This window comes from Notolepis coatsorum, assembly GCF_963971535.1.
Source record: "Notolepis coatsorum genome assembly, chromosome: 15".
Taxonomy (NCBI): Eukaryota; Metazoa; Chordata; class Actinopteri; order Aulopiformes; family Paralepididae; genus Notolepis; species Notolepis coatsorum.
Window position 1 is genome coordinate 91,531,868 of NC_140179.1, and position 26,933 is coordinate 91,558,800.

Here is a 26,933-nt window from a genome sequence, read left to right on the forward strand (position 1 = left end):
GGTAGGTAGAATACAGTTTTGCAGAGAGGGAAAGGTATGGAGGAGGCAGAGACGAGGTTTGAAGTTTGGAGAGAGAGTTTACTGTAGAATCCAGTGCAATACAAGAACAACAGAAACTACTTAACCACCTACTCAACAAATCAACAAACAGTAACACTTACTATAGGAACAAAACAACAAACACTAACGCTTACTATAGGAACAAAACAACAAACACTAACACTTACTATAGGATGACAGCACAATACGGCGTGGACAGGAAACGGGGAAGGAGACAGGAGGAATGTCGCCACAATGAAGGGGAGACAGACAGACACCTAAATACCCCGACTAATTAACAATTAAGAACACCTGGCCAACACAGAATCACAAACAACACCTAGACAATAAGCAAAGAACAACTAAACACAACTAAACACAAAAGCAACTCCTAACAACCCAAACAGTGCATGACATCACACCAGGGAAGGGAAAGACAACAACAGTACACACCATGACACCACATTAATCATACTATTAATTATTGTTATCACAGTAGTCAGGATGTCCAGTGTACTGGAGCGCACCGATTGTTTGTCACCACTAGAGGGTGGTAGGGCGCCAATGTCAGGCCGAGGGCCAATGTCAGATAGAGGGCATTGCCCAAAGTTAGGTGGAGAGTACTGCCCAATGTTACCATCCTGCCCAGTCCAGCCAGGACCGGGCCTAGGATCCTGACAGGGTATGGTAGCTAGAGAAATGTAGGAACGAATTTCTGTCTGTCTCTTTTTTGAAGACCTCTGTATGTAATGAAGTCCCACCTGGGGCTTTGTTGATTAAAACGTCCAAAAAGGGTAGCGTTTGTAAGTCAAACTTCAAAGTAAATTTTATCGTTACTCTACAAGAGTTGAGATATTCAAGGAAGTCATGGAGCTCAGACGATGTACCTGACCAAATAAAGAATAGGTCATCTATATAGCGCATGTAGGATTTGACATGTTTCTCAAACGGGTTATTATTAAAAACATGTTCTAATTCAAATTTCGACATAAAAAGATTAGCAAGGTTCACTGCGGCTGGCGAGCCCATGCTGAGTCCTCTGTTCTGCAAATAATATATATCTTGAAATCTAAAGTAGTTCCTCGTAAGCACAAGATCGGCTAGTCTAACTAACGCGTCTGTGGAGGGGAGTAATTCTGCTCTCGAGTTTAAATAAAAACTCAATGCGTCTAACGCGTCAGCATGTGGAATGCTAGGGTACAGGCTGACTACATCCATTGTAACTAGAAAGTCTGTGGGACTAATATTACAGACTAGAAGCCCACTCAGGAAGGAAGTAGTGTCTTTTAAATACCCGCGTTGTGAAGAGGCCAAATCCTTAATATGTGCGTCTATATATTGCGATATTTTCTCTGTGGCAGAGCCTATGCCAGAGACTATAGGTGTTACTGGCCCCTAAGAAGAAAAAGGTACACTCTGACAAAGTGGCCTTTGTGTCTACTTACAGCCCGATTACTAGAGACATACGTACCATTGTCAATAAATACTGGCATATTTTACAGTCAGATCCTATAGTTGGAGCGGCGTTTCAGCATTCGCCCAATTACTATTACAAAAGACAAGCGAATCTCTCAAATCTGCTGGTGAAAACGGATTTTCCCAAGGTAAAATCAACTCACTTTATGTCTAACATCCCAGATGGGAACTTTCCCTGTCAATCTTGTGTACATTGCCAAGGGATGATCAAAGACAAAAGTTATACACACCCAAAAACGGGCAAACGGTTATCGGTCAAAGGGCGTATTACCTGCAATTCCTCCAACATAGTGTACCTGCTGAAATGCCCTTGTGATTTTTCATATGTGGGCAAAACAACGAGACCATTCAAATTAAGAATCAGTGAACATAAGTGTTCAATCAGAAATGCAGACGTCAAATCGGCGGTAGCTAGACACTTCAATTCTTGCAAGCATGCTGTCAATGATCTCCGTTACATGGGTCTAGAATTGGTACATAGGCCCGCCAGGGGAGGTGACAGACATAAGCTACTTTTGCAAAGGGAATGTTATTTTATTCACCTCTTTAATTGTATAGAACCAAGAGGTATGAATGAAGAGAACTTGTTGACCTGCTTCCTTTAAATACTTTTCCCATTAAGGCCGATTATTAGTTTTATAGTATCCTTAGAAAGAAGTATGCCGGGTTCAGTAAATACGAGTAAGATCAATTTAGCCCAACAAATAAGTTTATTTTAAGCAATAGTTATATACGTAACACAAGGGAGTATTAATGATTAGACTTTAGATCTATTTTAAAGAGCCATTAGTAAGTCTAACAACCTTCAGACACACCGAACAGGTGGAGTCTTTTTCCTTATTTTCCTTTTTTCCGCTCGATTACGAGGCTCAAAAAAAGAGTTTGAAGTTACGCCTAATGGCAGACTTATTTACCCAAGGGTTTCTGGTTTACTTTTGATTGTTTATGGTTTATTTATATAAAATGAATAAGGTATTAGAGTGTATCTAGCTAGCCATACATAATGGCGGACGTATTTACCCAAGGGTTTTTATGGTTTATTGTTTATTTATATAAAATGAATTAGCCATTAGAGTGTATCTAGCCATACATAATGGCGGACTTATTTACCCAAGGGTCTCTGGTTTACTTTTTATTGTTTATTGTTTATTTATAAATGAATAAGGCATTAGAGTGTATCTATCTAGCCATATATAAATGCAGACTTATTTACCCAATGGGTTTCCTGTTTAGTTTTAGTTTTTGTTGTTTATGGCTTATATAAAATGAATGAGGCATTGTAGTGTATCTATCTAGCCAGACATACTAGATATTTTTGCTATTTTGATTTATGTTTTTTGTTTCCTGCACAATCATTTTAATTTTAATCTTATACTTACATTTACCATCTGTATATTGTGGTAATTTTGACTTTAGTTTTTTCATCGGGTTTCCTCTTTATTACGAGGCTCAAAAAAAGAGTTTGACTGTAAGCCAAAGGGCGGACTTATTTACCCTAGGGTCTTGTTTATGGTTTATGGTTTATATTGAAAATGAATAAGGCATTAGAATGTACCTATCTAGCCATACATATTAGATGTCAATTTTGGTTTTGTTTCTAGTATAACAATTTTATGTTTTTGTATCTATTATCTACATTTTGTATTTGTATATTTAGGTAATTTTGACTTAAGAATGGACTCTTGACTTCAAAGTACTTCCTGGGTCAAACTAGACCTTATAGTAATTCAACACACCTGTGGATGATGTCACTTCCTGCTGTTCTTGGTGTATAAAAACAATATTGTCGGTGAGAACATTTGCTAGCCATCAACACTGAAGAAGGAACATTACAGTTCCGAAACATGTTTGTTTCAGGCTGCGATTAAATCTACCAAAATCTGAGAGTGCTGGTCCAAGCGTATTGCTTTCTTTCTATTATACTCGACGGGATTTCAGCACCCAGTGTTATAATTTGTGAGCGCAGTCTATCTTGACTTTTCTATTCTAACATTAGCCTTCTGCCTCCAGTATAAGTTGGCAATTATTCTTCGGTCAGAAACTGGTATTTTGAACTCTTCCATTGTTCTCATCAATGTTGTATGTTCAACTCTGTCGAAGGCCTTCGTGAAATCGATGAAGCAAATATACAGCTTCTTCTGTTGGTCTCGATTTTTCACCAATGATTCTGAGTTGGTGAGCTAAAGAGCTATTATCGCGGAATCTTTTTTCCCCCCTAGAAATCTCCAAAACTATACTCTTATTGAAAACGGTATAAAAAACGGAAATGTACTGATGAAGAACATTTCGTACATGTTGACTGCAAGCAAGTCATTGATAAGCGACGGGCGTATTAGACACATAGCCATAATTTAAGATATAGTTTATGCGTTCGCAAATGTGCTTGTCCTCTCATTGATTAGAGTGGTGGCACTCAAGCGATAAATCGCGCACCCCCTGCTGGCAACCAATGTGTTAAGATAGATACACATTTCCATGCAGCATTAGTATTGCATTCATTTTGAGACTTCATACAGGTTTACACATGTATTGATTGTAAAATAACTTATTTATGAACAGTAAGGATTATATATTAACAAAGTGATTTTGTTTCCAGATGATTCTCTTGATAGATGATAGAAAATGTAACACTGTTTGGAAAGATTGTTAAGGGTTTATTGCAATAAGGGGTAGGACCTGATAAGCATATTGCTTCTAACCATGGCCGTAGCCAGCTATGAGGTCACCGAGGTCCGGACCTCGGTAACTATTTGCTAGTGGGCCGTTTGGTCAACGACCGGGGCCGGCCCAATAATCACATCTCTTACTAAGCCCCTCCCCCACTAGGCTGGGAACATCGGCTCATTATGCGTGCTGCGGCCCAATCACATCTCTTAATAAGCCCCCCCCCCCCCAATAGGCTGGGAACAGCGGTCCATTATGCGTGCTGCGGCCCAATCACATCTCTTAATAAGCCCCCCCCCTCTCTCACCTGTTTCATATGTTGTGTCTGTCCACTATGTTTGTTACTTTGTTATCCCCCCCCCTATCTATGTAAAGCGACCTTGGGTCTCTTGAAAGGCGCTATATAAAATGAAGCTATTATCATTATTATTATTATTATTATTATCACATCTGTGCGGGAGCTCACAAATAGACTGTTAGTCTCAGTGAAGTTTCAACGGAGGTCATCTATTCTAACCAACAAATTGAAGTAGAAAGCATTTCGTGACCAATCTTATTTGGAAACATGACACACAAAATAATTCGCTTTTTATTTGAAACAATATTTAATCGCGTTTGGTGGTTGGTGTTCTGCGTCTGCCCCCCCGTGCCAAACAAGCAGGCCAACCTCTTGTTCGCGTGTGAGCCCGTTATAATTACACTACTGTCGCTATTTTACAATGAACTATAATGAATTACGGGTCATACAGAACACGCCAGTGTTGAAACTAATGCACGGAAGATTATTTCCGCGTTGAAACTAATGCATGAACTGAGCAGCGCATATGCCGTAGTAACGATATTCTACCACTGGGCGTCAGCTAAGCATGCTCAGAGCTGTGCGTACACATAAGCACGAAGTCAAGTTCAAGTTGAAATTGATGAATCCCACACTCTGCTTAGAAATGGTCGTACGCACAGCTTAAGCACATATCTGTGCGTAAGTCACGTTGATGAATGAGGGCCCAGGATTTTGGAAACGTATGTTATGTCAGTCTTTTCATACGGAGCAGAAGCATGGACGCTGAATGAAGAGGCAAAGAGGATGATAGACTCTTTTGAAATGTGGACGCTGAGGAAGATGCTGAAGATAACATGGAAGGATAAGCTCAAGAATGAGGAGGTACTGAGAAGAGCGGGTATGTAAGGAGGACAGCTGCTGGAGAGGTTGAAAAAGAGAAAGATGGAGTTGTGCAGGCATGTTCTGAGAGGATCCAGCGGGGAGATGTTCAAGAAGGTGGTGATGGGGAAGGTGGATGGAAAGAGAGGAAGTGGAAGACAAAGAAGAGGCTGGGTAGACGACGTCTGTGATTGGAGCGGAGTGAGAGGCGGAGTCACGGAGTTGGAGAGAAGAAGTGGGGACAGAATGGGTTGGAGAGTGATAGGCAACCTTCGGAACGAAGAAGCCACCTGATGATGATGATGAGTGGAATACACACAACACGTCATTTTCCGGCTGGTTTATTAATCGTTTTCAAATAAACGCTAGATTATCGATAGTATATGTGTACTTATGCACGCTAGAGAAGCGGGCTGAAAAATCGATTATCTATGTCCTGCCTGGCGCTAACGTTACACACACACACACATAGGAGACACGTTGTGAACGCTGTGAAAAAAAACTCTGATTAACCCAATACTGGTAAAATAAAGTCCTTACCTCACATCAGATGTTCTGCAAAAAGATGAATCCAATTCCTGATCGCCATTCCAAATATCGATCGTGTTTATTGATCCAATGTTATACCTCGAAACACATAATCAACGCGTCTTCCAGTGCCCTCAGTGGATGCAATAGTCTCATATTACATGCCTCAGAAGTAAAATGTGGGGCCCAGAGTTTTTTTCCCCTGATGCATTCCAAACGACTCCATTCCAATGGGTGCAATACCATCCGGGAGACGATAGTATAGAGCTCAGAGCCAGTCCCAATGATAACGTGAGGCTGGATGGATGAAAAATGTATGGATATCGCCAATAAAAGAAATAACGATTAAATAACGAGATTTCTCGTCGTTGGCACCCAATGTGTTAAGGATGAATAGAGAATCCTGATGCACCAGCCTAACCTTACAGATTCACCATAACATTAACAGAACATTAACGTGTTGTCGAGTCTTCACCGTCGCTAAGTGACTGTGAGGGTGGGGATGGGATCAGCGTCTTACCTGAAGATCACAGTGTCGGGCCGCGTCCACGATGGAGCGCTCCAGCTGGAAGGCATCCACAAACGGCACCAGGGAGGCCAGGCGGCTGAACTCGATGCTCTGGTAGATCTGAGCCACCTGTTGGGATCAAAAATATATATATATATATCAGAAATGCCATCGCAATGAGCTTTTTCGTGTGACATTGTGGTGGAAAGTAGCCGAAGCTGAATAACTTAGTCAGAAGAGACCTGGTTAATACAGTTTATTAACTCAGTCAAAGTATCAATACAAAAATAGTATGGCTGGATGACTCTCAACGTAGTGTTTAGCTAGGACACCCGGAGTGAGAGACCCCTCATTGGATCTTGAACCATCTTTAAACATACAATGTAAAGGGTGGGGGTCAATGGAATATGACATCTGGGAAGGTGAGAAAGGACGGAATGGGGTAGGGATGTGGATAGGAAGGAAAGATCAAAGAGGGAGAGGGGAAGAAATGGGGGGAGGGATGACGGTAGGAAGGAAAGATGGGTGAGAGAGATCAAAGAGAGAGGGGGAAGGGAATTTTATCTACCACAGCATCACATAGTCCAAACGTCTTGTTTAAAAAGGCACAATTGTGGGCTGGGTGCAAAATCTGACTTCTTTCGTCGTCTTATTTAACAGTTTGAGTGTTAGCACGAACACACACACATGCTGCACACGCTCACACTCAACGGTCACTTAAATGAAAAGGTCACTTTAAAAGGAAAAAATTAAGAACGGGAGTGGTTCTTGTATAGTAAATAGATGGATATAGCAAGATAGCATAAGGATAGTATAACTGTAGATTGTATAGTATAGTATTGTATAGTAGTGTACATAAGACTCAGTGCCTCATCCGTAGCTAACAGTGTAATGCACTATCGCAGGACCTTAGCATGTCTTTTACCATGCTTTTTGTAAACTTTATGTACATTATACCTGTTATGTCTTATTCTTATTACTTGTATTATTGCACAAATGTCTTATCTTATTACTTGTATTATTGCACAATCGCTGCGGGCATGACCTCCCGCATTTCACTGTATGCTTGTATGCTGTGACAAATAAAACTCGATTCTTGACTTGACTTGAGTAGGACTATCAGAGACCCAGGTGTATGTGCACAAGCACAGGAAAAGTGACCGTTTCCACAATATGGGACCTTTAAACAAACTAAGGTAAGACAGGTTACCTGCTGCAGGACGCGGAGGATGGTGTTACTCTCCAGGTGAGGAACGTACTGCTGAAGATCGGACTCCGTCTCAGCCTGGTCTCTCACCCAGTTCAACACCTGGGGGAAGGCAGGGAGGGTTAGCAGCAGCAGCCGTCAGGAGGGGAAACACCCCAACTCTTAGGGCGCGTTCACACCTACTCTGTTTGGTCCACTTTAAGTGGACCATGGTCCCTTTAAGTGGACCATGGTCCCTTTAGATCGATAGTCCGTTTGGTTTGTACAGGTATGAACGCAAACCGAACTATAATGAGGACCAAACAACCGAACCATGGTCCTCTTGAAAAGTTGGGACTCGGTTCGTTTCAATCGAACTATAGTACCTAATCCAGGAAGCAAAGTAGCCTACTCCTCTCTAGACTGGCGCCGCACGCGGACAGTCTCTCTCTTCCTCCCTCTCTCTCTCTCCTCTCTAGACGCAGTCTCTCTCTTCCTCTCTCTCTCTCTACTCTAGACTCGCGCCGCGCGCGGACCCCCAAACTTTCTCCTGCGTGAGGAGGACATTCGCGGACATTCTCTCAGATAAAGAAAAAAAAAAGCTTACGCAGGAAGGAAAGGTCTCTCTCTCTCTCTCTCTCTCCCTCCTCTCTCCCTCCCCTCTCCTCTCCTCTCCTCTCCTCTCCTCTCCTCTCCTCTCCTCTCCTCTCCTCTCCCCTCCCCTCCCCTCCCCTCCCCTCTCCTCTCCTCTCCTCTCCTCTCCTCTCCTCTCCTCTCCTCTCCTCTCCTCTCCTCTCCTCTCCTCTCCTCTCCTCTCGACTAGCGCCGGCCCGTGCTCATAATAGTATCTCTCTCATTACGCTGCCGGCAACTGATTACGTTTGTGAGTGCTATAGACTAGTCCAATAGATGCGACAGCATGTCCTTTGTTTACAAATTAGATCCGCACCAAACAGGGTAGTGTGAACGCAGACCAAAATTAAACAATGTATCATTTTCACATTTGGTGCGGATCTAATTTGTAAACAAATTAGAAAGTCCGGACTATCCCTGGACTTTCAGATGTGAACACACCCTTACTTTACTGTATTTGTTTATTTGGACGGGACAATGCAAAATGAAAGAACAGTGGTTTTTGCACGAGGCTCATTTCCATCCGGTGTCCCCAAACATAAAAACAGGACACATAAAACAGTAAGAAATGTACAAATACAGCAGCAATACACAAAAATACTAGTGGCTAGAGATGAGTCACATGTGGTCACATGACTGGTTGGTCTTCAGCAATTTTTTTAGTTGCCCTCTAAAAGAGGCAAGGGTGGGGCTTTCCCTTAGGGAAATGGGGACTGTTCCAAATTTGGCTGCCTTTTATAGACAGGACGTTTTGGCCAAATGTGGTCAGTCTACGTTGGACCATGCAGTCACTTCTGGTGTTTGACCTGGTGCCAAGTCCAATCGTTATTTCTTTTGTATATGAATTCCTGTACAGGAGGGGGAGCTAGTCCATGTAGGCATTTGTAGATAAAACAAGCGCTTTTCAAGACGTTTACATTTTCAGAGCTCAAAAAGCGATGTTCCAGAATGTTGCAATGGTGGTATGCCAACGGTTTTCTAGCAAATACTTAGCCTAATAAACTCTTCAGGGTAAACATGTTCTAGGTCTAACAAGAGATGACATAACACTGTGTTCAAGGGCTGGGTGATATGGGGGGGCAAGTACAATAATACATATGAGGAAAATCTAAGACCCAAACCTTGACCAAAAAAGTGCTTGCCCCCAAGATGCTGACCTATCTATAACCCTGCCCTCTTTTCTTGATCCTCCAAATCAAGAGACGGGGGCAGGGTTTGAGATGGGCCCATTTTAATAATGATCCAGTGGAAAGGCCTCTGGAACAACACTTAGGACATATACTTCTATACTTCCTAATGACGCACGCCAAAACTGAATTAAGACCAATATAAAATGATTATTATTTTTGTCAGCTTCTCCGGTCAGGTGGCCTACCCTGCCTTTTCGATGGTGGGTAAACATTCTAACAGTGCAGAAAGGATTTCCCCCAGGACTGCCCAGCCAACTCAATTACCGTGGTCACTCTGCCACTGAGCTTCAGAGGGTGGAAATCGATTTCAAGCCAGTTGTAAAGTTCTTTCACTTCAGGTAGAATGTACTGCAGCAAGTCGAACCTCACCTGAAAAAGGCAAACAAAAAGAACATACAACTATGTCAACAAACCCTGACGCAATAATAATATAATAATAATGCAGGACCTGTTCAGAGGTCTTTAATTGGCATGCAACGACACTCAATGTTTTAGCGGTTAGCACACACGGTTACACACACACACACCGGAACACACACGCATGCATTGTTCTTTGTAGGATCGCAGATGCGATTCATCTCTGCGATTAACCCATCCCGTCGTCCTTCCCCCCAAGGGCAGCTGGGAGCAGACAGGCGTCGGCGAGGGCCGCGCCAGGGGACCAATCCAAGTGCTCCTGCCCGTCTTCGTCAAGGACGCCACAGCGTTAGCGATCTGTTGTTGTGCATGTTTTTCCATTCGGTTTTATCTTATCGGGGGGGAAACCCTTGCGAGCACGGGGAGAACATGCAAACTCCACACAGAAAGGCCTGGGAGATACCCCACCTGGGTACCTGGGATCATGGAAACCTGGTCCCCAAGCGGGAATCGAACCCTGGACCTTCTTGCTGTGAGGCGACAGTGTTAACCACTACACCACCGTGCCGCAATCTACTCTTAAGTGGTGGTCTGTCGTTGCAGAGTGCCAGCACAGCCAGATACTCTAGATTAGAAATAGGTCAAAGTCAAAAGAATATTTGTTTTGCACAACAGATTATCAGTAAATACGCTAAAATATAAATAAAAACACGTCTGCATTAAAGTGGAAATGAAGCAGTGAGCATAAATACATATTCATAGCATCACATTAGTATTTAGATAAGCCACAGAAGAAGTCACGTTATAAAAATAAGCAGTTTCTAAGAAAAAACGATTTGTTGTGTACATTTCTGAAGCATTTAGCATTATGGGCGCGGCCATTTTGTTGCTGACGTCATACCGTGGCTTGGGTGTATACACTCTGGTTAGCTGCCTATATTGAATGGGTCGGTCAGCAAATAAAATGTTGCCTACAAAACAACGGGACCGCGGTGGTTCTGTTTGTATTGCTCCTGGCTGTTCAAACTAATTTTACCATGTGAGAGGGAGGAAAGTTGGTTAATTTTCACAAACTACCAGTGAAAAAAACAGTGTTGTTGACATGTTGGCTCGGGCTGCCTGCACCCAGACGGCGCGACCAGCCTGTTGTACAGGGAAGGAGGATCTGCAGCGAACACTTCATTGCCTCGGATTATGTTGTTGGGGTGGGATGTTTGTCCAGAAGACCACTAATCAGCTGAAGCCGGACGCGGTTCCCTCGGTCTTCGAGAGACAGACCGGCGTTAGCTCTCGGGAGCTAGTTGGCACCAGCCGGGGCCAGGCGTTAGCTCTCGCTAGCTAGCGTTAGCAACCGGAGCGTCGCGGAGCATTCAGCCTGCTGGCTACCTAGACCCACTTCAACCAGCGTCGCGGAGCATTCAGCCTGCTGGCTACCTAGACCCACTTCAACCAGCGTCGCCAAGCTGTGTAGCCAGCAGGCTGAATGCTCCGCGACGCTCCGGTTGCTAACGCTAGCTAGCGAGAGCTAACGCCGGGCCCCGAGAGCTAACGCCGGTCTGTCTGTCGAAGACCGAGGGAACCGCGTCCGGCTTCAGCTGATTAGTGGTCTTCTGGACAAACATCCCACCCCAACAACATAATCCGAGGCAATGAAGTGTTCGCTGCAGATCCTCCTTCCCTGTACAACAGGCTGGTCGCGCCGTCTGGGTGCAGGCAGCCCGAGCCAACATGTCAACAACACTGTTTTTTTCACTGGTAGTTTGTGAAAATTAACCAACTTTCCTCTCTCTCACATGGTAAAATTAGTTTGAACAGCCAGGAGCAATACAAACAGAACCACCGCGGTCCCGTTGTTTTGTAGGCAACATTTTATTTGCTGACCGACCCATTCAATATAGGCAGCTAACCAGAGTGTATACACCCAAGCCACGGTATGACGTCAGCCATGACGTCAGCAACAAAATGGCGGCGCCCATGTTGAAAACAGGGATATTATATTATATTTTTCAGACAAATAAGATAGATTTCACATTTGATTATAGAACCCTGTCTTACACAAGGTACACAACAAACAAACTAGGATCACATTGCTCACTGCTTCATCTCCACTTTAAGGTGATCAGATGTACAGAGGATGAGAATAACCACAAGGCGTAATTAACCATGATTGGCAGCAAAAAGCACCAGGCCGCCCGCTCCGATAACATTTCACAAAACTCATTCCACGGTTGTGCCAGATTTACCATGTCGTTGATGAGGCTCTGGCGGGTGGGTGGGGACCGCAGACCCAGCAGGGTGGCCAGCCGGCGGTGCTTCTTCACGATGATGCCGTCCAGGTCCAGGAGGCGGGTGATGTCCATGCGCTCGGGGGTGATGGGGATGGACAGGGTGGCGAGCAGGACCCTGGTGGACATCCTGCGGTGGAAGATGGAGAAACAAGCGTTACTCCCTGGATGGTCTACATGAGGGATGCAGACACCACTGTAGATACTCATTCAGAGAGTTAGAAACTCTATATCAAAATAAGCTGATATCAACTATATCCAGTCCAGAACTTTTTACTGAACAATTAAGACACAACATTAGACTTGAGATATAAAATGAACTTCTCTCTATTAGAGATCCTACATACATCTATAAATGAAAGGTATGAAATCAAGTCTCTTTGTTTGGAATAGATTTTTGTATAGAGGAAATGTCTCCGATACAAACACCCCAATTTAGCCTGGCATTGACCACATTTCAGATGTCTGTATTTCATTTAATTAATTTGTTGATTTGGAAGGGACAGCATGTGTTAACACATTCTGTGCCATGCAGTTTGCCCATCTTATACCACTCTCTGCCAGTGCTGTAAGCCTATGGAGTCGCTCACCTTCTTTGCAGGGTTATACCTTTTTAAATATTATAGCTATATGGACATCACTATGGCCCATTCAACATCGGGTATCTATTGTTCCGGATGTGGGAACGTTATATTTTTCCATTCATACATTGTTGTGTTAGTACCGTCGTGAATATAAGTATGTTCTTGGAGTGTATAGCAGTAATTACTAGAACGCGAGTTATAGGCCCAGACGCATATTACATATAATCGATTGGCGTTTCGTTCCTATACACGCTATATTAAAAAATTCAAATGCATATGCTCGGTATACACATTATGCTCCATCATGCGTGAAGGAAAGGGGGGGGGTCCTTGATTGTCAGTAACGGCTTTCCTTAGTAAGACATCATACGTTGAGCAGATGGATTGCAATGAAATAAATGGACAATCGAGCTGGAATTAACGTTAGATTACTCTTACCTGTGGCCGATGCGTCTGGTGAAAAAAAATTCCAATTATTTGATGTCGATCTGCTATATCCATTTTCCGTTTGTATGACGCAATAAACGCCGAAAGCATATTGATTCTTGCGTCTCGAAAGCGATCAAATGCACTCAAGTGTTTGTGTTGATCAACATAACAAGATATCTCTACCGGAGGATTTCCCCCGATGCACAGAGCGCCACATCTGGTTTAGAGTGGAGTGCAACTCGCCCGAAATCCACCAGGCGGCGGTATTGAGGCGTTGAAATATCAGACAGGGTCCAGCTGGCTCCCGGAGCCTTCCTGGATGAATTATGAATGCCAATAGCGAATAAAGGAAATAACTATCATAAAAACGAGTAAACTCTAATAATGTCTTCCCTGACTCCCTTTACGAAGCAAATGTGTGCCTTTTACTCAAGAAAGGTAGGGATGGGACTGATCCAGCAGGGTTCCGGCCTATAAGTTTGTTAAATTTTGACCAAAAGACAGTTGCCAAGGTGTTGGCCACTAGGTTGGCTCAGCATGTCGGATCTCTCGTCCACTCCGACCAAACGGGATTCATTCCTGGCAGGCTTGCTTTTTCTAATATTCGGAAATTACTAAACATATTGTACTCTAACTAAAGAAAGGACTCTAAGCCGGCGATCATATCACTTGACGCTGAAAAGGCATTCGACCAGATCGAATGGAAATATATGTTCAGTGTCCTCCAGCGCTTTGGTTTCGGTGACAGGTTTCGTTCTCTTATTGGAATGTTGTATGCTCATCCCAGAGCTTCCATTCTTACCAATTCTGATAGATCTGACTCCTTCCCACTCCATCGCGGCACCCAACAAGGATGTTGTATTAGTCCCTTACTGTTCAATTTAGCCCTCGAACCCCTGGCTATCAGTATCAGGAGTCATCCCAACATCACAGGAATAAAGTTGGGAAAGTATGAGAACCGTATTTCGCTATATGCGGATGATGTGGTCCTGTATCTTGCTGATCCTGCCTCCTCCGTCCCATGCCTCCTAGATTTAATCAGGCAGTTTGGTACTTTCTCTGGTTACTCCATTAACTGGGAGAAAAGTGTGTTCATGCCCATCTCAGGGAGCCTAGACTCTTCCTTTACTGACAGCTTACCCTTTAAAATAGAATATGACCACTTCACCTATCTGGGAGTAGTTATACCAAAGGATCCCAAACTCCTATTTAAACTGAACTTTGGTGAAATGGTCTCAAAATTGAAGAAAAATATGGAGAGGTGGAGAATTTTGCCAGTGTCTTTGGTGGGGCGTGTGAATGTCATAAAAATGGTGGTTCTCCCCAGGTTCCTTTACCTTTTTCAGAGCGTGCCTATTTTTTTGACTGCCTCTTTCTTTAAACAGATAGACACTATACTTCTGCCATTTGTCTGGGGCTATAAAGCACATCGTATTTCAAAAGCACACTTGCAGAAGCCAAAGCATATGGGGGGGCTGGCCCTGCCGGTATTCCAGCACTACTACTGGGCTGCTAATGCAAGGGCCATGACCTTCTGGCAAGATTACTTCATAGGTGATGCTACAGTAGCCATAGACGCCCCCAGGTGGCTAGACATGGAGGCGCATGTGAACCTAAAAAGCTCTCTTCCTGCAATGTTATTTTCTAAGTGTGATACGATTAATAAGATGGCTCTCAACAATTTTATCCTTCGGAACTCACTGAGAATATTGAGTCAAATCAAAAAGGTTTTCAAAGTACCTTCAACCTCGGCATATGCTCCAATATGTGATAACCATAATTTTCCCCCTGGTCAATCTGATATTGTTTTTTCATTATGGAAGGGAAAGGGACTGGCCACTATTAAAGATCTATATGTTGATCGTCACTTTGCCTCATTTAACGAACTTAAGTCTAAATTTAATCTTACAAGCTCACACTTCTTTCGTTACCTGCAGGTTAGAAATTATGTCCGCAGTAATATCCCAGACTTTGAGACATGTCCTGCTGATTACCAGTTTTATAATCTCATGAGCCGATCACCAGTTTCAAAACACCTGATCTCTGATTTTGTTTCATATTTCTCTGTCCAATCTATGGCTTCCTCCGACCACATTAAAGATGTATGGTCCACAGAGCTTAGTATGGAAATCTCTGATGAGATGTGGGAGGAGGGACTTAGCAGGATACATAAATGTTCTATTAATGCCAGAGTCCAACTTATACAGTTTAAGGTCATTCACAGACTACATTACTCTAAAACCAAACTGCATAGAATCTATCCCTCTGTATCGCCTATCTGTGATCGTTGCATGTCCGCAGAGGGTAATCTTTCACATATGTTTTGGTTTTGTCCCAAGCTATTTAAGTACTGGGTAGACATTTTTGACTGGTATACCAAGGCGTACAAAAGAGAGATTGCCCCAGACTGCCTTCTAGCTTTACTCGGCTGTTCAGCTAACACTGCAGAATTACCTTACAATGAGCAGGAGGCCCTGATGTTTGGTATGGCTGTGGCCAAAAGAATTATCCTGAAGGAATGGAAAGACACGTTGTCTCCAAATTTTAAAAGATGGCTCACTGAGATGGTCTCCTCTCTGCAGCTGGAAAGCATTCGTCACAGTAGGTCTGAGACCTTGAACAAATTTGAAATGATATGGGGTCCCTTTTTGGAATGCTTAGCTAGAACATAAGTGCTTCTCAATGTCCTCCTGTGTATTTTCTGTACTATGTATTGGTGTTGTCAGGATAGTGGAATTTCGAGCTTCGATGCGATACCTTTTTCGATACCACAGGGAAAAAGGTTCAATCTTAAATTATAGTTTTTTTGATAGGTTTTGCTTCTGTTGCTGGTTGGTTCTCCTCAGCTTCTCTCTGGTACTGTAGGAGAGGATAGATATGGCACTTTTGAAACCCTTTGTTTATCTTTAGATCATACATTTGGAAATAACTGTTCATCTCACTTCAATCGTTTTTTGTTGCAGAGCATGGTGTTTTCTCAGGCAGACAGATGTAAACACTGGTCTGTGTTGCATGTGCCTGACGGGCTGAACTGTTTGTATTGCAGTCATGTTCCGACTTAACTGAATGCACATGTGTGTGTGTGGACTGCTGTACTATTGCGGGTATTGAAGTGAACAATGCAACTTCCTTTTTTTTTATTTTATCTTTTTTTATAAATGATTAGGTGTCGATATTTTGGGAAATGAGTATTGAAACAGTTTTGGGTATTCAGAATCGATATGTCGATTTTTCGATATTTTCGACAACACTACTATGTATGTGTGTATATATATATGTATGTGTATATATGTCAGAGAATCAGCCCCTTGCGTCCTTAGTGTGTATAGCATATGACATGGTGTATGTTTGTTCATTGATGTGACAGTGTCTGGCAACATACTGTTTGTGTTCTTTTTATTTATTTTTTATTTTCTTTGTGTTTGTGATTTGTCTTGATGTGTGTTTGTGAAACTATAAAAGGTGAAAATAAAATATTATAAAAACGAGTAAACTCGTTGTTGCCGTTATTCGATTGGCGGGCAATAACGAGTAAACTCGTTTTTGGCGCAAGATGTGTTAATGGACAATACATAAAATGCACTGTAAATACACAGGATTTAGCAAGGGATGCTAATTTTCATCCTCAGTCCCCAAACATAAAACAAATAAAATACAAAAACATGTTAAAACAAAAGAACAATAATTTACAAATACATGGCTATAAAGCTAGAAGGACCAAGATCATGAAGGTCCTATATATGGTCACATGATTTTTTTTTTAAGTAGTAAAAGTTGGACATTCTCGAATGGTGGTAGGTAAACTGCTCCACAACATACTTCCCTGCACTGACGAGACATTCTGACCCAAAGTGAGGTCGACCTATAGTCCTATGACCACGATCAGACTTCTTTTTTAACTAATTCTCCCAGGGGGGGGGGGGGGGGGGGGGGGGGACAGAGTCCGTGTAATGTCTTGTAAATCATACAGACCTGTTTGAACAACTTGAAATTAGAAAAGCTAAGAAAACTGTATTTTTCCATTATGACACAGTGATGATATTTAAGAGGTTTTTTTGTCTAGGACCTTGAGGGCTCTTTTGAAGAGCTGTTTTATGGTATCAGTTTAGATGAGTGACATTCCTGTCTTGCTACCCAGACTGGTACGTTACCTCTGCATCTCCTCCTGGGTGAGATTCCTGCGCATCTCCCTGGAGAGGTGGTAGAGGCGGTGGAGGGTGCAGGCGTGGAAGAGAGCATCCCCGGACTTCCAGAACACAGTGGACACCTTGTTGTAGTAGTTGGCCATCAGCTGTGGCTTGGGAGTTTTTTTGGAGAGGGCGAACAGGCCGTGGATGTCCTCCGCAGCCTTGAATGCTTCCTGGATGAGGGGGTGAAATCACAATACTGTATCAATGGCTATGCCTCAAAGTTCATACTGCTCATTCATTAAGCGTTCTGAACGTGCTAGCTCAGGCCATTCATGTGTATTATTAGTGAAATATGAGGAACCAAGCATTTCACCGTAAAGTACATGTATTTTATTGTGACAACACTTAAACAAACTTGAAACTTGAATCATTCATGTATTGCCAAACACCAGACATAAGAGAACTAACAACTGCAGAACTCGAAAACTATTAGGAATGTCTGACTCTTAAACCACCAAAACCTGCACGGACTGACTTATGATGCCAGTTAGGTTACCTTGTGTATACGGTTTACTTTTACTCTTACTCATAGTATATATATATTCAGATTCACATTCTTTATTGCCTATATTTATTGTAACATGTAGAATATAACCGATAGGGCATACAGACCCTCATCTGCTCCTTTGTATACAATACATTTTTTTCTAATATTTTTATATTAATTGCCTATATTTATGGCTTTCTACTATTAGCCTGCCCATACCTGTACCCCCCCTCCCCCCTTCTGCCATGAAGCCCAAATGTCCCCAAGGTTGATAAATCAAGCAGCATGCCACTGAATACTATTTATTCTATACATACGTCTTCAGGTTCTATAGCCGTGTTTCTTGTTTATAAACATACCGTGTTCGAGCCAATCAGCAATACCAACCAAGTCACATGACTAAGTTGCCCCTTACCTGCGCGAGCTGCTGCGCTAAAAAAAGTACGACGGGGCTCTATGGAGAAACCATGACACTCCCCTGACTAAAAGTAGTTTCAAACGAAAACGGCTGGATGTCATTTTGCCAAATCAGCATAGATGAGTGTGAGTCTTTCACCTTTTACACATCTAGCTTTGGCAGGGATCAATTGTTTAGATGGCTAGCATGGCTAACAAATGCAAATATATTGTAGTCTGCCCCGTTGTTCTGACCAGGATTACGTTCCTTTTTGCCCCCTTGATGCGATCACCGAGTCCGACATGGACGAGAAACACATCTATAAACCACCCTAGATTCACTGAGTAGGTCCGATTGAAGACCGCAGGGCTATCGGAGAGACCAGAGTGGAGTGCACATACCTGCCAGAGTTCCATGCTGATGGCACTGTCCAGCTGCACGAGACGCGTCACCAGGTGCATGGACTGAGACTCGGGGTTGTTGAGGTTGATGGCGGCGCCCTGGTTGTGGTGGTGCTGGATCTGCCCCAGGTGCATGCGCAGGTTGCCGCACAGCTTGCGGAACTCTGGCTTGCGAGTGTACTGGAGGCAGAACTTGAACGCTGAGGAGCGGATATTAAAAGACACGTCAAGAAGAGCCACGTCGGAGAGATTGTGTCCGAAATGTCATCTATTGCATTTTACCTTTCACTTCAAATGGGGTAATTAAGTTACATTACACGATAAACAAAGAAAACAAGCTCAGACAAAAGCAGATAAAACTGAACACCAGACTCCGTATACAGTATATTATTGTATATGTAATATACAGTAAATTTTTCAGGGCTTCTACCATTATGAGCTGTAAAGGGAGACATTTGACAGAACCTTTGGTTGCAGGAATGTTTTCCCAGATCCAGTACTTGCATGAATTACTCTAGTAGTAGCTGTCAGCTGGAGTAATTGTTTAGGGAAATCTAAATCAAATCAAATCTACTTTTAGAACGCATCTTAAAACGCACGGCAGCAGCAAAAACAATACTTATATTGAGAGGACACACACTACCTGTTGTGAAGGATCAGATTAAACCGAATATATATATTTATTTATGGATATATATTTAATAGTATTTGTATATCGTTTGATATCCCTTGTATATTCCTTGTACATATACACGGAATATCCCTTTATTCTACTACAGCCCATAATAGTTCATTCTCTTATTGGACAAAAGGACCAGGCGCCAGGGACAAGCCCCTGGCGTTCAAGTTCAAAGGTACCGACGAGACATGCCTTTACTAGCCTCAGCTCCGCGCAGGAATACGGCTACCGAAAGCAGAGCGGCACTACTTGTCCACTGTGCATATAAATATGGCGCAAGAAATGTAGAATTCCTCTTAGTCCTTTACCCTTCTACCCAACTAAGTAACAAGACGTGAAGCCTCACCCCACGATACCGCGTGCGGTGTAGTACGGCCTGTTTGGCCTTAGAATAGCAGTGAGACCTCGTGCGAATTAATAGCTGAATTGCCAGAGTTTGGCATCGTATTTCTATTAAGTAATAATAGTCTATTATGTATGGTGCATCGTTCGGTTAGAGTTCTAAAGTGAGCAGCACCCCCATCGTTTCCTCGCGTTATCTAGAGTCTTAACCAGGTTGGGCAGACCACGCGTGGTGCTTTCATCCGAGGAGTTCTAGGCGAGGACGAGTGGACCTGCACATTGGATTACCTACCCCGACGACTGCTGAGCCCTATACGGCATGGAGTATCTATTTGCTTTGGTGCTTTGATTTGTGGAGCGGATAATCGCCAACACCGGTGAGTGTTGGATTTACCCCGAGAGGAGCCAAGGTGAGACGGCGCTCAGACCAGACTGAGGTCGCCTCGCTTCTTCTTCGTTGTGGACCGACAGCGACAGCTACAGCTATCGTCTACAAGAGAGCCCAAGTGTATTCATCTGCGGATCAAGGTTCTACGGGCACTGTGTTCTGTACCTGGACTCTCCCTAGAAATCGTTGACCAGACGGGATACAGCCGACGGCTCTCCTACCCCCCCTACTGGCTTACAACCAGCGGGACCCCTTCAGTATATTATCCAGCTATAATCATTAAGTGACCATCGCTATAATTCCCTAAGAGCCAGGTTGTATACTTGCTTCCTGCGTAACCAGAGATTGGACATTCAGTGTTGATTTGCCTACGAGTACTAATTTGCCTTACAAGAGCATTCAATTCAAATCATAAATGTAATAAGTAACTATTATATGTACCCTTTGCTATATATTAAATATTTGACTATTACCTTTGTGTGGACCTGATTTCATATGTGGGAAAGTGTTCATCATACTTAGATATCGTGTACTGTATGGCCAGTAATTAAAGTACATAAAGCGGTAGTGGTTTAATGATACCATACGTATCAATACAGTCAGGGAATTGTACCCCTCAGTTACACTACCCATTTTATTATGTCTCGTTCCACGGAGACATAAGGTCAGACAAAGTGTAGAGAGGAGTTTCTACGTGGACAACTGTCTGCAAAGCGTCTCGACGCCAGAAGAAGCCGAAGCCCTCCTACTCAAGCTCCGCGCCTCACTGATCAAAGGCGGCTTTGATCTCCGGCAGTGGGCCAGCAGTGACCCTCAAGTACTTCGCAGCCTCTCCCCAGAGACAAAGGCAGCAAGCAGCGAGCCTTGATCGCCACACTGACCGCCTCCACCGAAAGAGACCGACTTCAGGGTGAACGCGACCGGCTTCAAGCAAAGACGCTTAGTGAGCGCGAACACTCCGCCACGGAAAGAGAGCGCCTCCACGCGCAACTCCAAGCGCAAGCCCTTAGTGAGTGTATCGATCGTGTTTATTGATCCAACATTATACTCCGAAACACATAATCCACGCTGCTTCCAGTCCCCTCAATGAATGCAATAGTATCAGGTTGCATGCCCCAGAAGTAAAATGTGGACCGGATATTTTTTTCTGATGCATTTTCCCATCGCCTCCAATCCAATGATGTGCAATACCATCCGGGAGACGATAGGGGGCGGTATTTGCCCTTTTCGAGCTCAGAGCCATTCCCAATGATAACGTCAGGCTGGATGGATGAAAAATGAATGGATATCGCTAATAAAATAAATAACGATTAAATAACGAGAAAACTCGTTATTGGCACACAACGCATGGCGAGTTAGGACGAGAAATCTCGTTGTTGGCAATCAAAGTGTTAAAAACGAATGGTTGTTTACACTAGGGATGGGCATGAGTAATGTTGTCTTCCCAGATCCAGTGCTCGCATGAATTACCAGAGTAGTGCTCGAGCGATCGTTTAGGGAAATCTATTTTTAGTGTAACTGAGGGGTTACAAAACCCTGACTGTATTAAAGATTGTGATAGATTAAACCACTGCTAGTTATGTACTTTAATTACTGGCCAGACAGTACATCAAATATAGATGGTGAACACCCACAAGAACACGGCATTGACACAGAAATACTATTGGAGGGTAATTTATTATTATTAGGCAACGTTAGGTTACAGAATGAGAATTAGGGTCGCGCTTGTATGGCGAAGAATATACGTAAAGTCAGTCAAGAGCATAAGTCACTAAGAATAGCAGGAATCCTACGATGGGTCTAAGCTGACGCCACCTGTTGTATAGTAGCAATTATATAGGGCAACACTGGTACCAACTGGAGACAATGGGTTCCCTCCGGGGTGTAAGGCCTGGAGGGTAGAGGAATGTTCGGGTACTCCGTCTGATTCAATGGGGAATAAAGAGACTCCAGGTACAGGAGTCGGTGCTTGTAAACTCCCTTGATCAGCAGCAAAAGCAATAGTTGTAATCCAAAATGCTCGACAGCATTGATGACAGCTAGCCAGCCCCGTCCACGAGGCAGGCCCGAGTTGTAATCCTCACGAGGTTGAATCCCAAACGATAGTGGAAATCAACGATGCTCTTCTCCGGTAGTCACGTCCCAAAGCAATATAATCCAACCAGGAATGGTTCTGCAATCGCCGGCGCCGATTCTCCTGTGTACATGTCCAACGGTTCTCCGCCTAGGACTCCTCGGGTGTGGGCGACGTATTTAGGCCACACAGCCTGGTTAAGTGCACTAGCTAAAGACACGACGAACCGATGGGTAATGCTACACACGGAAGAACTGTGGCCGCACGATATACAATAAATGATCGACTATTTACTTCACATTAGATTAAGTCGAACTCAACGTTACTTCATTAAACTCTGACACTTTAACATTCTATTCGCACGCGGTTCTCAATGCTCTATTTAGAAGCAAGGTTGCTCACTTCACTGCACGTTGACTCGTGGTGAAGGTGGGTAAGGTACTGCTGTTTACACCTGCGCCAATATATATACTTAAGTGAATATCTAGTCCCAACCTCAGTCCTTGTCTCGTATTACTACGCTGACTCTGGGCATGTTCTGACATGCCTGCAGTTGTCTTTGAACTTGCCGTTGGGGGCTTGCGCGCTGGCGCCTGGGGGCGCTGTCCAATAGGAGAGCGAATATTACTCTGGTCTGAACGCAGGTAAAGGGATATTCCGTGTATATATATAAATAATATACAAAGTATATCAAACAATAAATATATATATTCAGTTTAATCTGGCCCTTCACAACAGCCGCCTCCTAATTAGTCCGCACCTAATTAGTTAAAGAAAGACAGATTAATAGTCTAGTCAACTGCTCAATGTCTGTTGTGGGGAGTAGGGCAATCTACAAAGTCAGTGGGTCATGGTCGTCATCAGGGGAGTCAGGGAGCCTTGGCAATTCTATCAGCCTCGCCACGGGTCGGGTGTGACGGTGAGGCAGGTCGGCCATCCTGGGTATACTGGGCTGTGCTCGCCACTGGCGACAGTCTGGTCGAGTCCGCTGGAAGCGACGTACTGCTTCTCTTCCGTTCAGTATCCAATAGCGACGTCGGATCTCAGCGAAGACTCTCTCTGCCCCAGCGTGGTGCACATCCTCGTCGTATTTCTTTATGATGAGCTCAGTGACCTTGTGTCGGCTGTTGAGGACTATAGGAAACTTGACGTCATCCGTTAAGTCCGGGGCCCGTCTCAGACGACCACCCACCCTGATGAGGCCATGGGTGTCGCGCTCGGGGGCCAAGTGGAGCAGTCTGCTGTCTGACGGGATTGGCTTTGTTCCCTGCAGGCAGTCTAGCTCGTCGGGGAACGAGTCTCTTTGGGCTCGCTGTAGCAGAAGGAGTTCTGCCTCTTCGTAGTTAGCTGCGTTAATGTCGGTAGTGGGGGGAACCTCAGGGTGGTGCCACAGGAATGTCTTTAGCTGCGCACTCTCAAAGGTGAGGCAGTCGTCTATGTTAGGGTCAGTGGGGACTGGGGTGTGCGTCAACCCACAGAACATAGATTTCTTGATCTCTGCCTCCTCTTGACTAGCCTCCCGAGGGGTGGGGGTAGGCCACTCTTCCTCCGGGAGCTTGAGGAACTCAGGACCGTCACTGTAGATATTGTGACGTGTGAGGTCATCTAGGGACATCCCCCGTGTGATGACATCGGCTGGGTTCTGTTTCGTGTCCACGTACCTCCTACTAGGTCTTGGATCTCTGTGATTCTGACTCCCACGAAGACCTTGTATCTACAAGAATCGGACTGGATCCATGTGATTACGGTCATGGAGTCTGACCACAAGATTGTTCTTTGCACCGGGATGGTGAGTTCACGTTGGATTAACGTGGCGAGTTGCGCGCCTACCAGAGCTGCGCAGAGCTCTAGACGCGGGATTGATTGTTGCTTGCGGGGGGCTATCCTTGAGCGAGCCAGGATGAAGGCTGTGTGTATTTCTCCTCCCTCCTCTCGGGCCCGCAAGTAAGCCACCGAACCGTAGGCCACTTCTGAGGCGTCGCTGAAGACGTGCAGGTCCATCTGGCACATCTCCAGCCGCACTGTGGGTGGGAAGTAGCTTCGGCATGTTCACATTTTGGAGCGAGTTGAGTTCTCTCTCCCACTCTCTCCAGGTGGAAGCTAGGTGATCGGGTATGGGGTCGTCCCAGCCCTGTTCCTTGTCCCACAGCTCTCGTACAATCATTTTCGCCCGGGTGGTGTAAGGTAGGATACACCCCAGCGGGTCGTATTGCCTTGCGAGTGTTCTGTATACGCTCCGTCTGGTGGTCGGTAGAGGGGTCGACCTTCCCTGCTCCTTGGTCAGGGGTGTGTATTTGTAATGGAGCGAGTCTGTTTTGAAGCGCCAGACTAGGCCCAATGTCATTTCCTGTGCTTCACCTGGGATGGTCGCCATCCAGGGCTCGCTGCTTGCTGCCTTTGTCTCTGGGGAGAGGCTGCGAAGTACTTGAGGGTCACTGCTGGCCCACTGCCGGAGATCAAAGCCGCCTTTGATCAGTGAGGCGCGGAGCTTGAGTAGGAGGGCTTCGGCTTCTTCTGGCGTCGAGACGCTTTGCAGACAGTTGTCCACGTAGAAACTCCTCTCTACACTTTGTCTGACCTCCTCGTCAGCTTCAGGGTCTTCTGTCACATGTTTTTGCAGTGCGAACGTAGCACAGCATGGGCTGCATGTGGTTCCGAAGGGGAGGACCTCCCATTGGTAGATGGATGGTTGCTCATCTTTGATCCTCTCTCTCCATAGGAACCGCAGCAAGGGCTTGTCCTCCTCCACTAGTCTCACCTGCAGGAACATCCCTTTGATGTCGCCGCTGATGGACACCTTGTCTTGGCGGAAACGTAGTAGTACGCCGAGGAGAGAGGGGCCGAGTGTTGGGCCGGGCAAGAGTTCTTTATTCAGATTCTGTAGTCCGATCTGGTAGCTGCAGTTGAATACAATGCGATCCTTGCCGTTGTGGTGGACCTTATGGTGGGGCACGTACCAAGATTCGATCGTCTGGTCGGCCTCTTGAATGTCAATTTTCTTTATGTGTCCCGCTGTGATCAGCTTGTCGATCTCAGCGCGGTACACAGTGGCTTGAGTGGGGTCTTTGGCTAGACGCCGCTCGGTGTTCAGTAGATATCGCTCTGTCGCTTCTTTTGAGGCGCGGAGGGTGGGCATACCCTCTCGCCTCAAGAGTGGAGTTGCGTATCTCATCACTCCATTGACCTCGACTCTCTTTGTCCTCTGCTCGAGGAGGGTTATGGCATAAGTGTCTTCCTTTGAGCGAACAAGTTTCTTTTCATTCTTAAAGGGCATCGCGTCTAATGTCCATAGCCTCTCGACGTGCTGTAAGAGGGTGGTGTCTTCTTCGTTTATCCTCGAGTGGAGGCAGCGAGTGGCTGTCGGTCGGTTTGGAGACCCGGAGAGGGGGCCTTGTAGTGTCCAACCCAGGCGGGCGGTAAGAGCTGCTTACCGCCCAGCAATTCCATCCATCTTTCTGGCGAATGCCCGTTCGTTGGAGGGTAGGATGGATGATCTGAGAGCGAGGGTCCGGTTCCAACGGGAGATGAGAGACATCAACATTATATGTCTCACAGAGACATGGCTCACGTCGACGACCCCAGACAAAAGCGTCTCTCCCTCGGATGCCTTCACAGTCTTACGTGCAGATCGCAATGCTGGCTCAGGAAAGACCATCGGCGGCGGAGCCTGCCTCATCACGAACAATTCCTGGGTTAATCCCGAGGGGGTGCAGGTCCTCTCAAACTCGTGTTCGCCGGACTTGGAACATCTTTCTATCCTATGTCGTCCGTTTCACCTCCCGAGGGAGTTCACAGCAGTCGTCATGACTGCCGTGTATATTCCCCCACACGCGAATACGGGCAAAGCGCTGGGCGAATTACACGATCATCTCAACAGACACCAGATCAAACACCCAGACGCAGCGATGGTAGTGGCCGGCGATTTCAACCAGGCCAACCTGAAGAAAGTGATGCCGTCCTTTTTTCAGCACATCACTTGCTCCACCAGAGGGAAGAACACACTCGACCACTGCTATTCCCCGTTCAAAGCGGGTTACAAGGCAGTAGCCGCTCCGCCATTAACGGGGTCCACAAGCTCGAGCGATCATGACTCCATCTTGCTATTTCCGGCATATCAACAGAGATCACGTGACGCCGTCGTGTCACGTGAGACAAAGAAGTGGACCGACGAATCAGAGGCCACGCTCAAGGACGTGCTTGCAGACACGGATTGGGATATGTTCATAGGAAGCGCCAGTGACGTCAGTGAACTAGCAGACATAGTGGTGTGCTACATAACAACAATAGCTGATGGTATTGTCCTCAGGAAAACGGTGCGGATTTTCCCAAACCAGAAACCGTGGGTGGATAGCACTATTAGAGCAGCTCTGAACTCTCGTACCACCACCTACAACCTGGGTAGAGAGTCAGGAAACATGGAGGAGTATAAGGCTTCAGTCTATACTCTACGCAAAGCTGTCAAACTTGCTAAGAGGACATATGCTGACAAACTGGAGACACAAATGGCACAAAACGACACAAGAGGATTATGGCAGGGACTGAAGACAATAACTGACTATAAAGTCAGCGCCCCCTCAATGGGGAGCGACGACGCCTCCCTCGCGGACAAGCTCAACACCTTCTACGCTCGGTTTGGTGTAGACAGTGGCGCTGCTGGCTCTCCGGCTAGTGACGTCACTGGCGCGCCGGCTGTTGTGGAGGGGGGGGGGCAACCGCGAGGGGGGGGGGACGCTCTCTCGTTGTCGGAACACAGTGTGAGAAGAGCATTATGCAGGTGAACACCAGGAAGGCTGCTGGCCCAGATGGCATAACAGGACGTATACTCAAGACCTGTGCCAACCAGCTGGCCCCTGTGTTCACCGCCATATTTAATCAATCACTGGCGGAGTCAGTGGTCCCTGCCTGCTTCAAGAGGTCTACCATCATCCCTGTGCCGA

At 45.1% G+C, this 26,933-nt stretch overlaps 1 protein-coding gene across 1 annotated transcript in view; it reads right to left on the bottom strand.

Moving 5' to 3' along the window:
• Positions 1-26,933, bottom strand: part of LOC311242138 (eukaryotic translation initiation factor 3 subunit A-like) — a gene marked incomplete at both ends in the record, with an annotated part of 152,137 nt that overhangs the window by 15,637 nt on the left and 109,567 nt on the right. Inside the window, 6 exon segments of the mRNA XM_084331092.1 lie at positions 6,387-6,503; positions 7,585-7,683; positions 9,648-9,752; positions 11,984-12,155; positions 17,190-17,398; positions 18,514-18,713. Coding sequence (XP_084187218.1) covers positions 6,387-6,503; positions 7,585-7,683; positions 9,648-9,752; positions 11,984-12,155; positions 17,190-17,398; positions 18,514-18,713 — 902 coding nt within the window.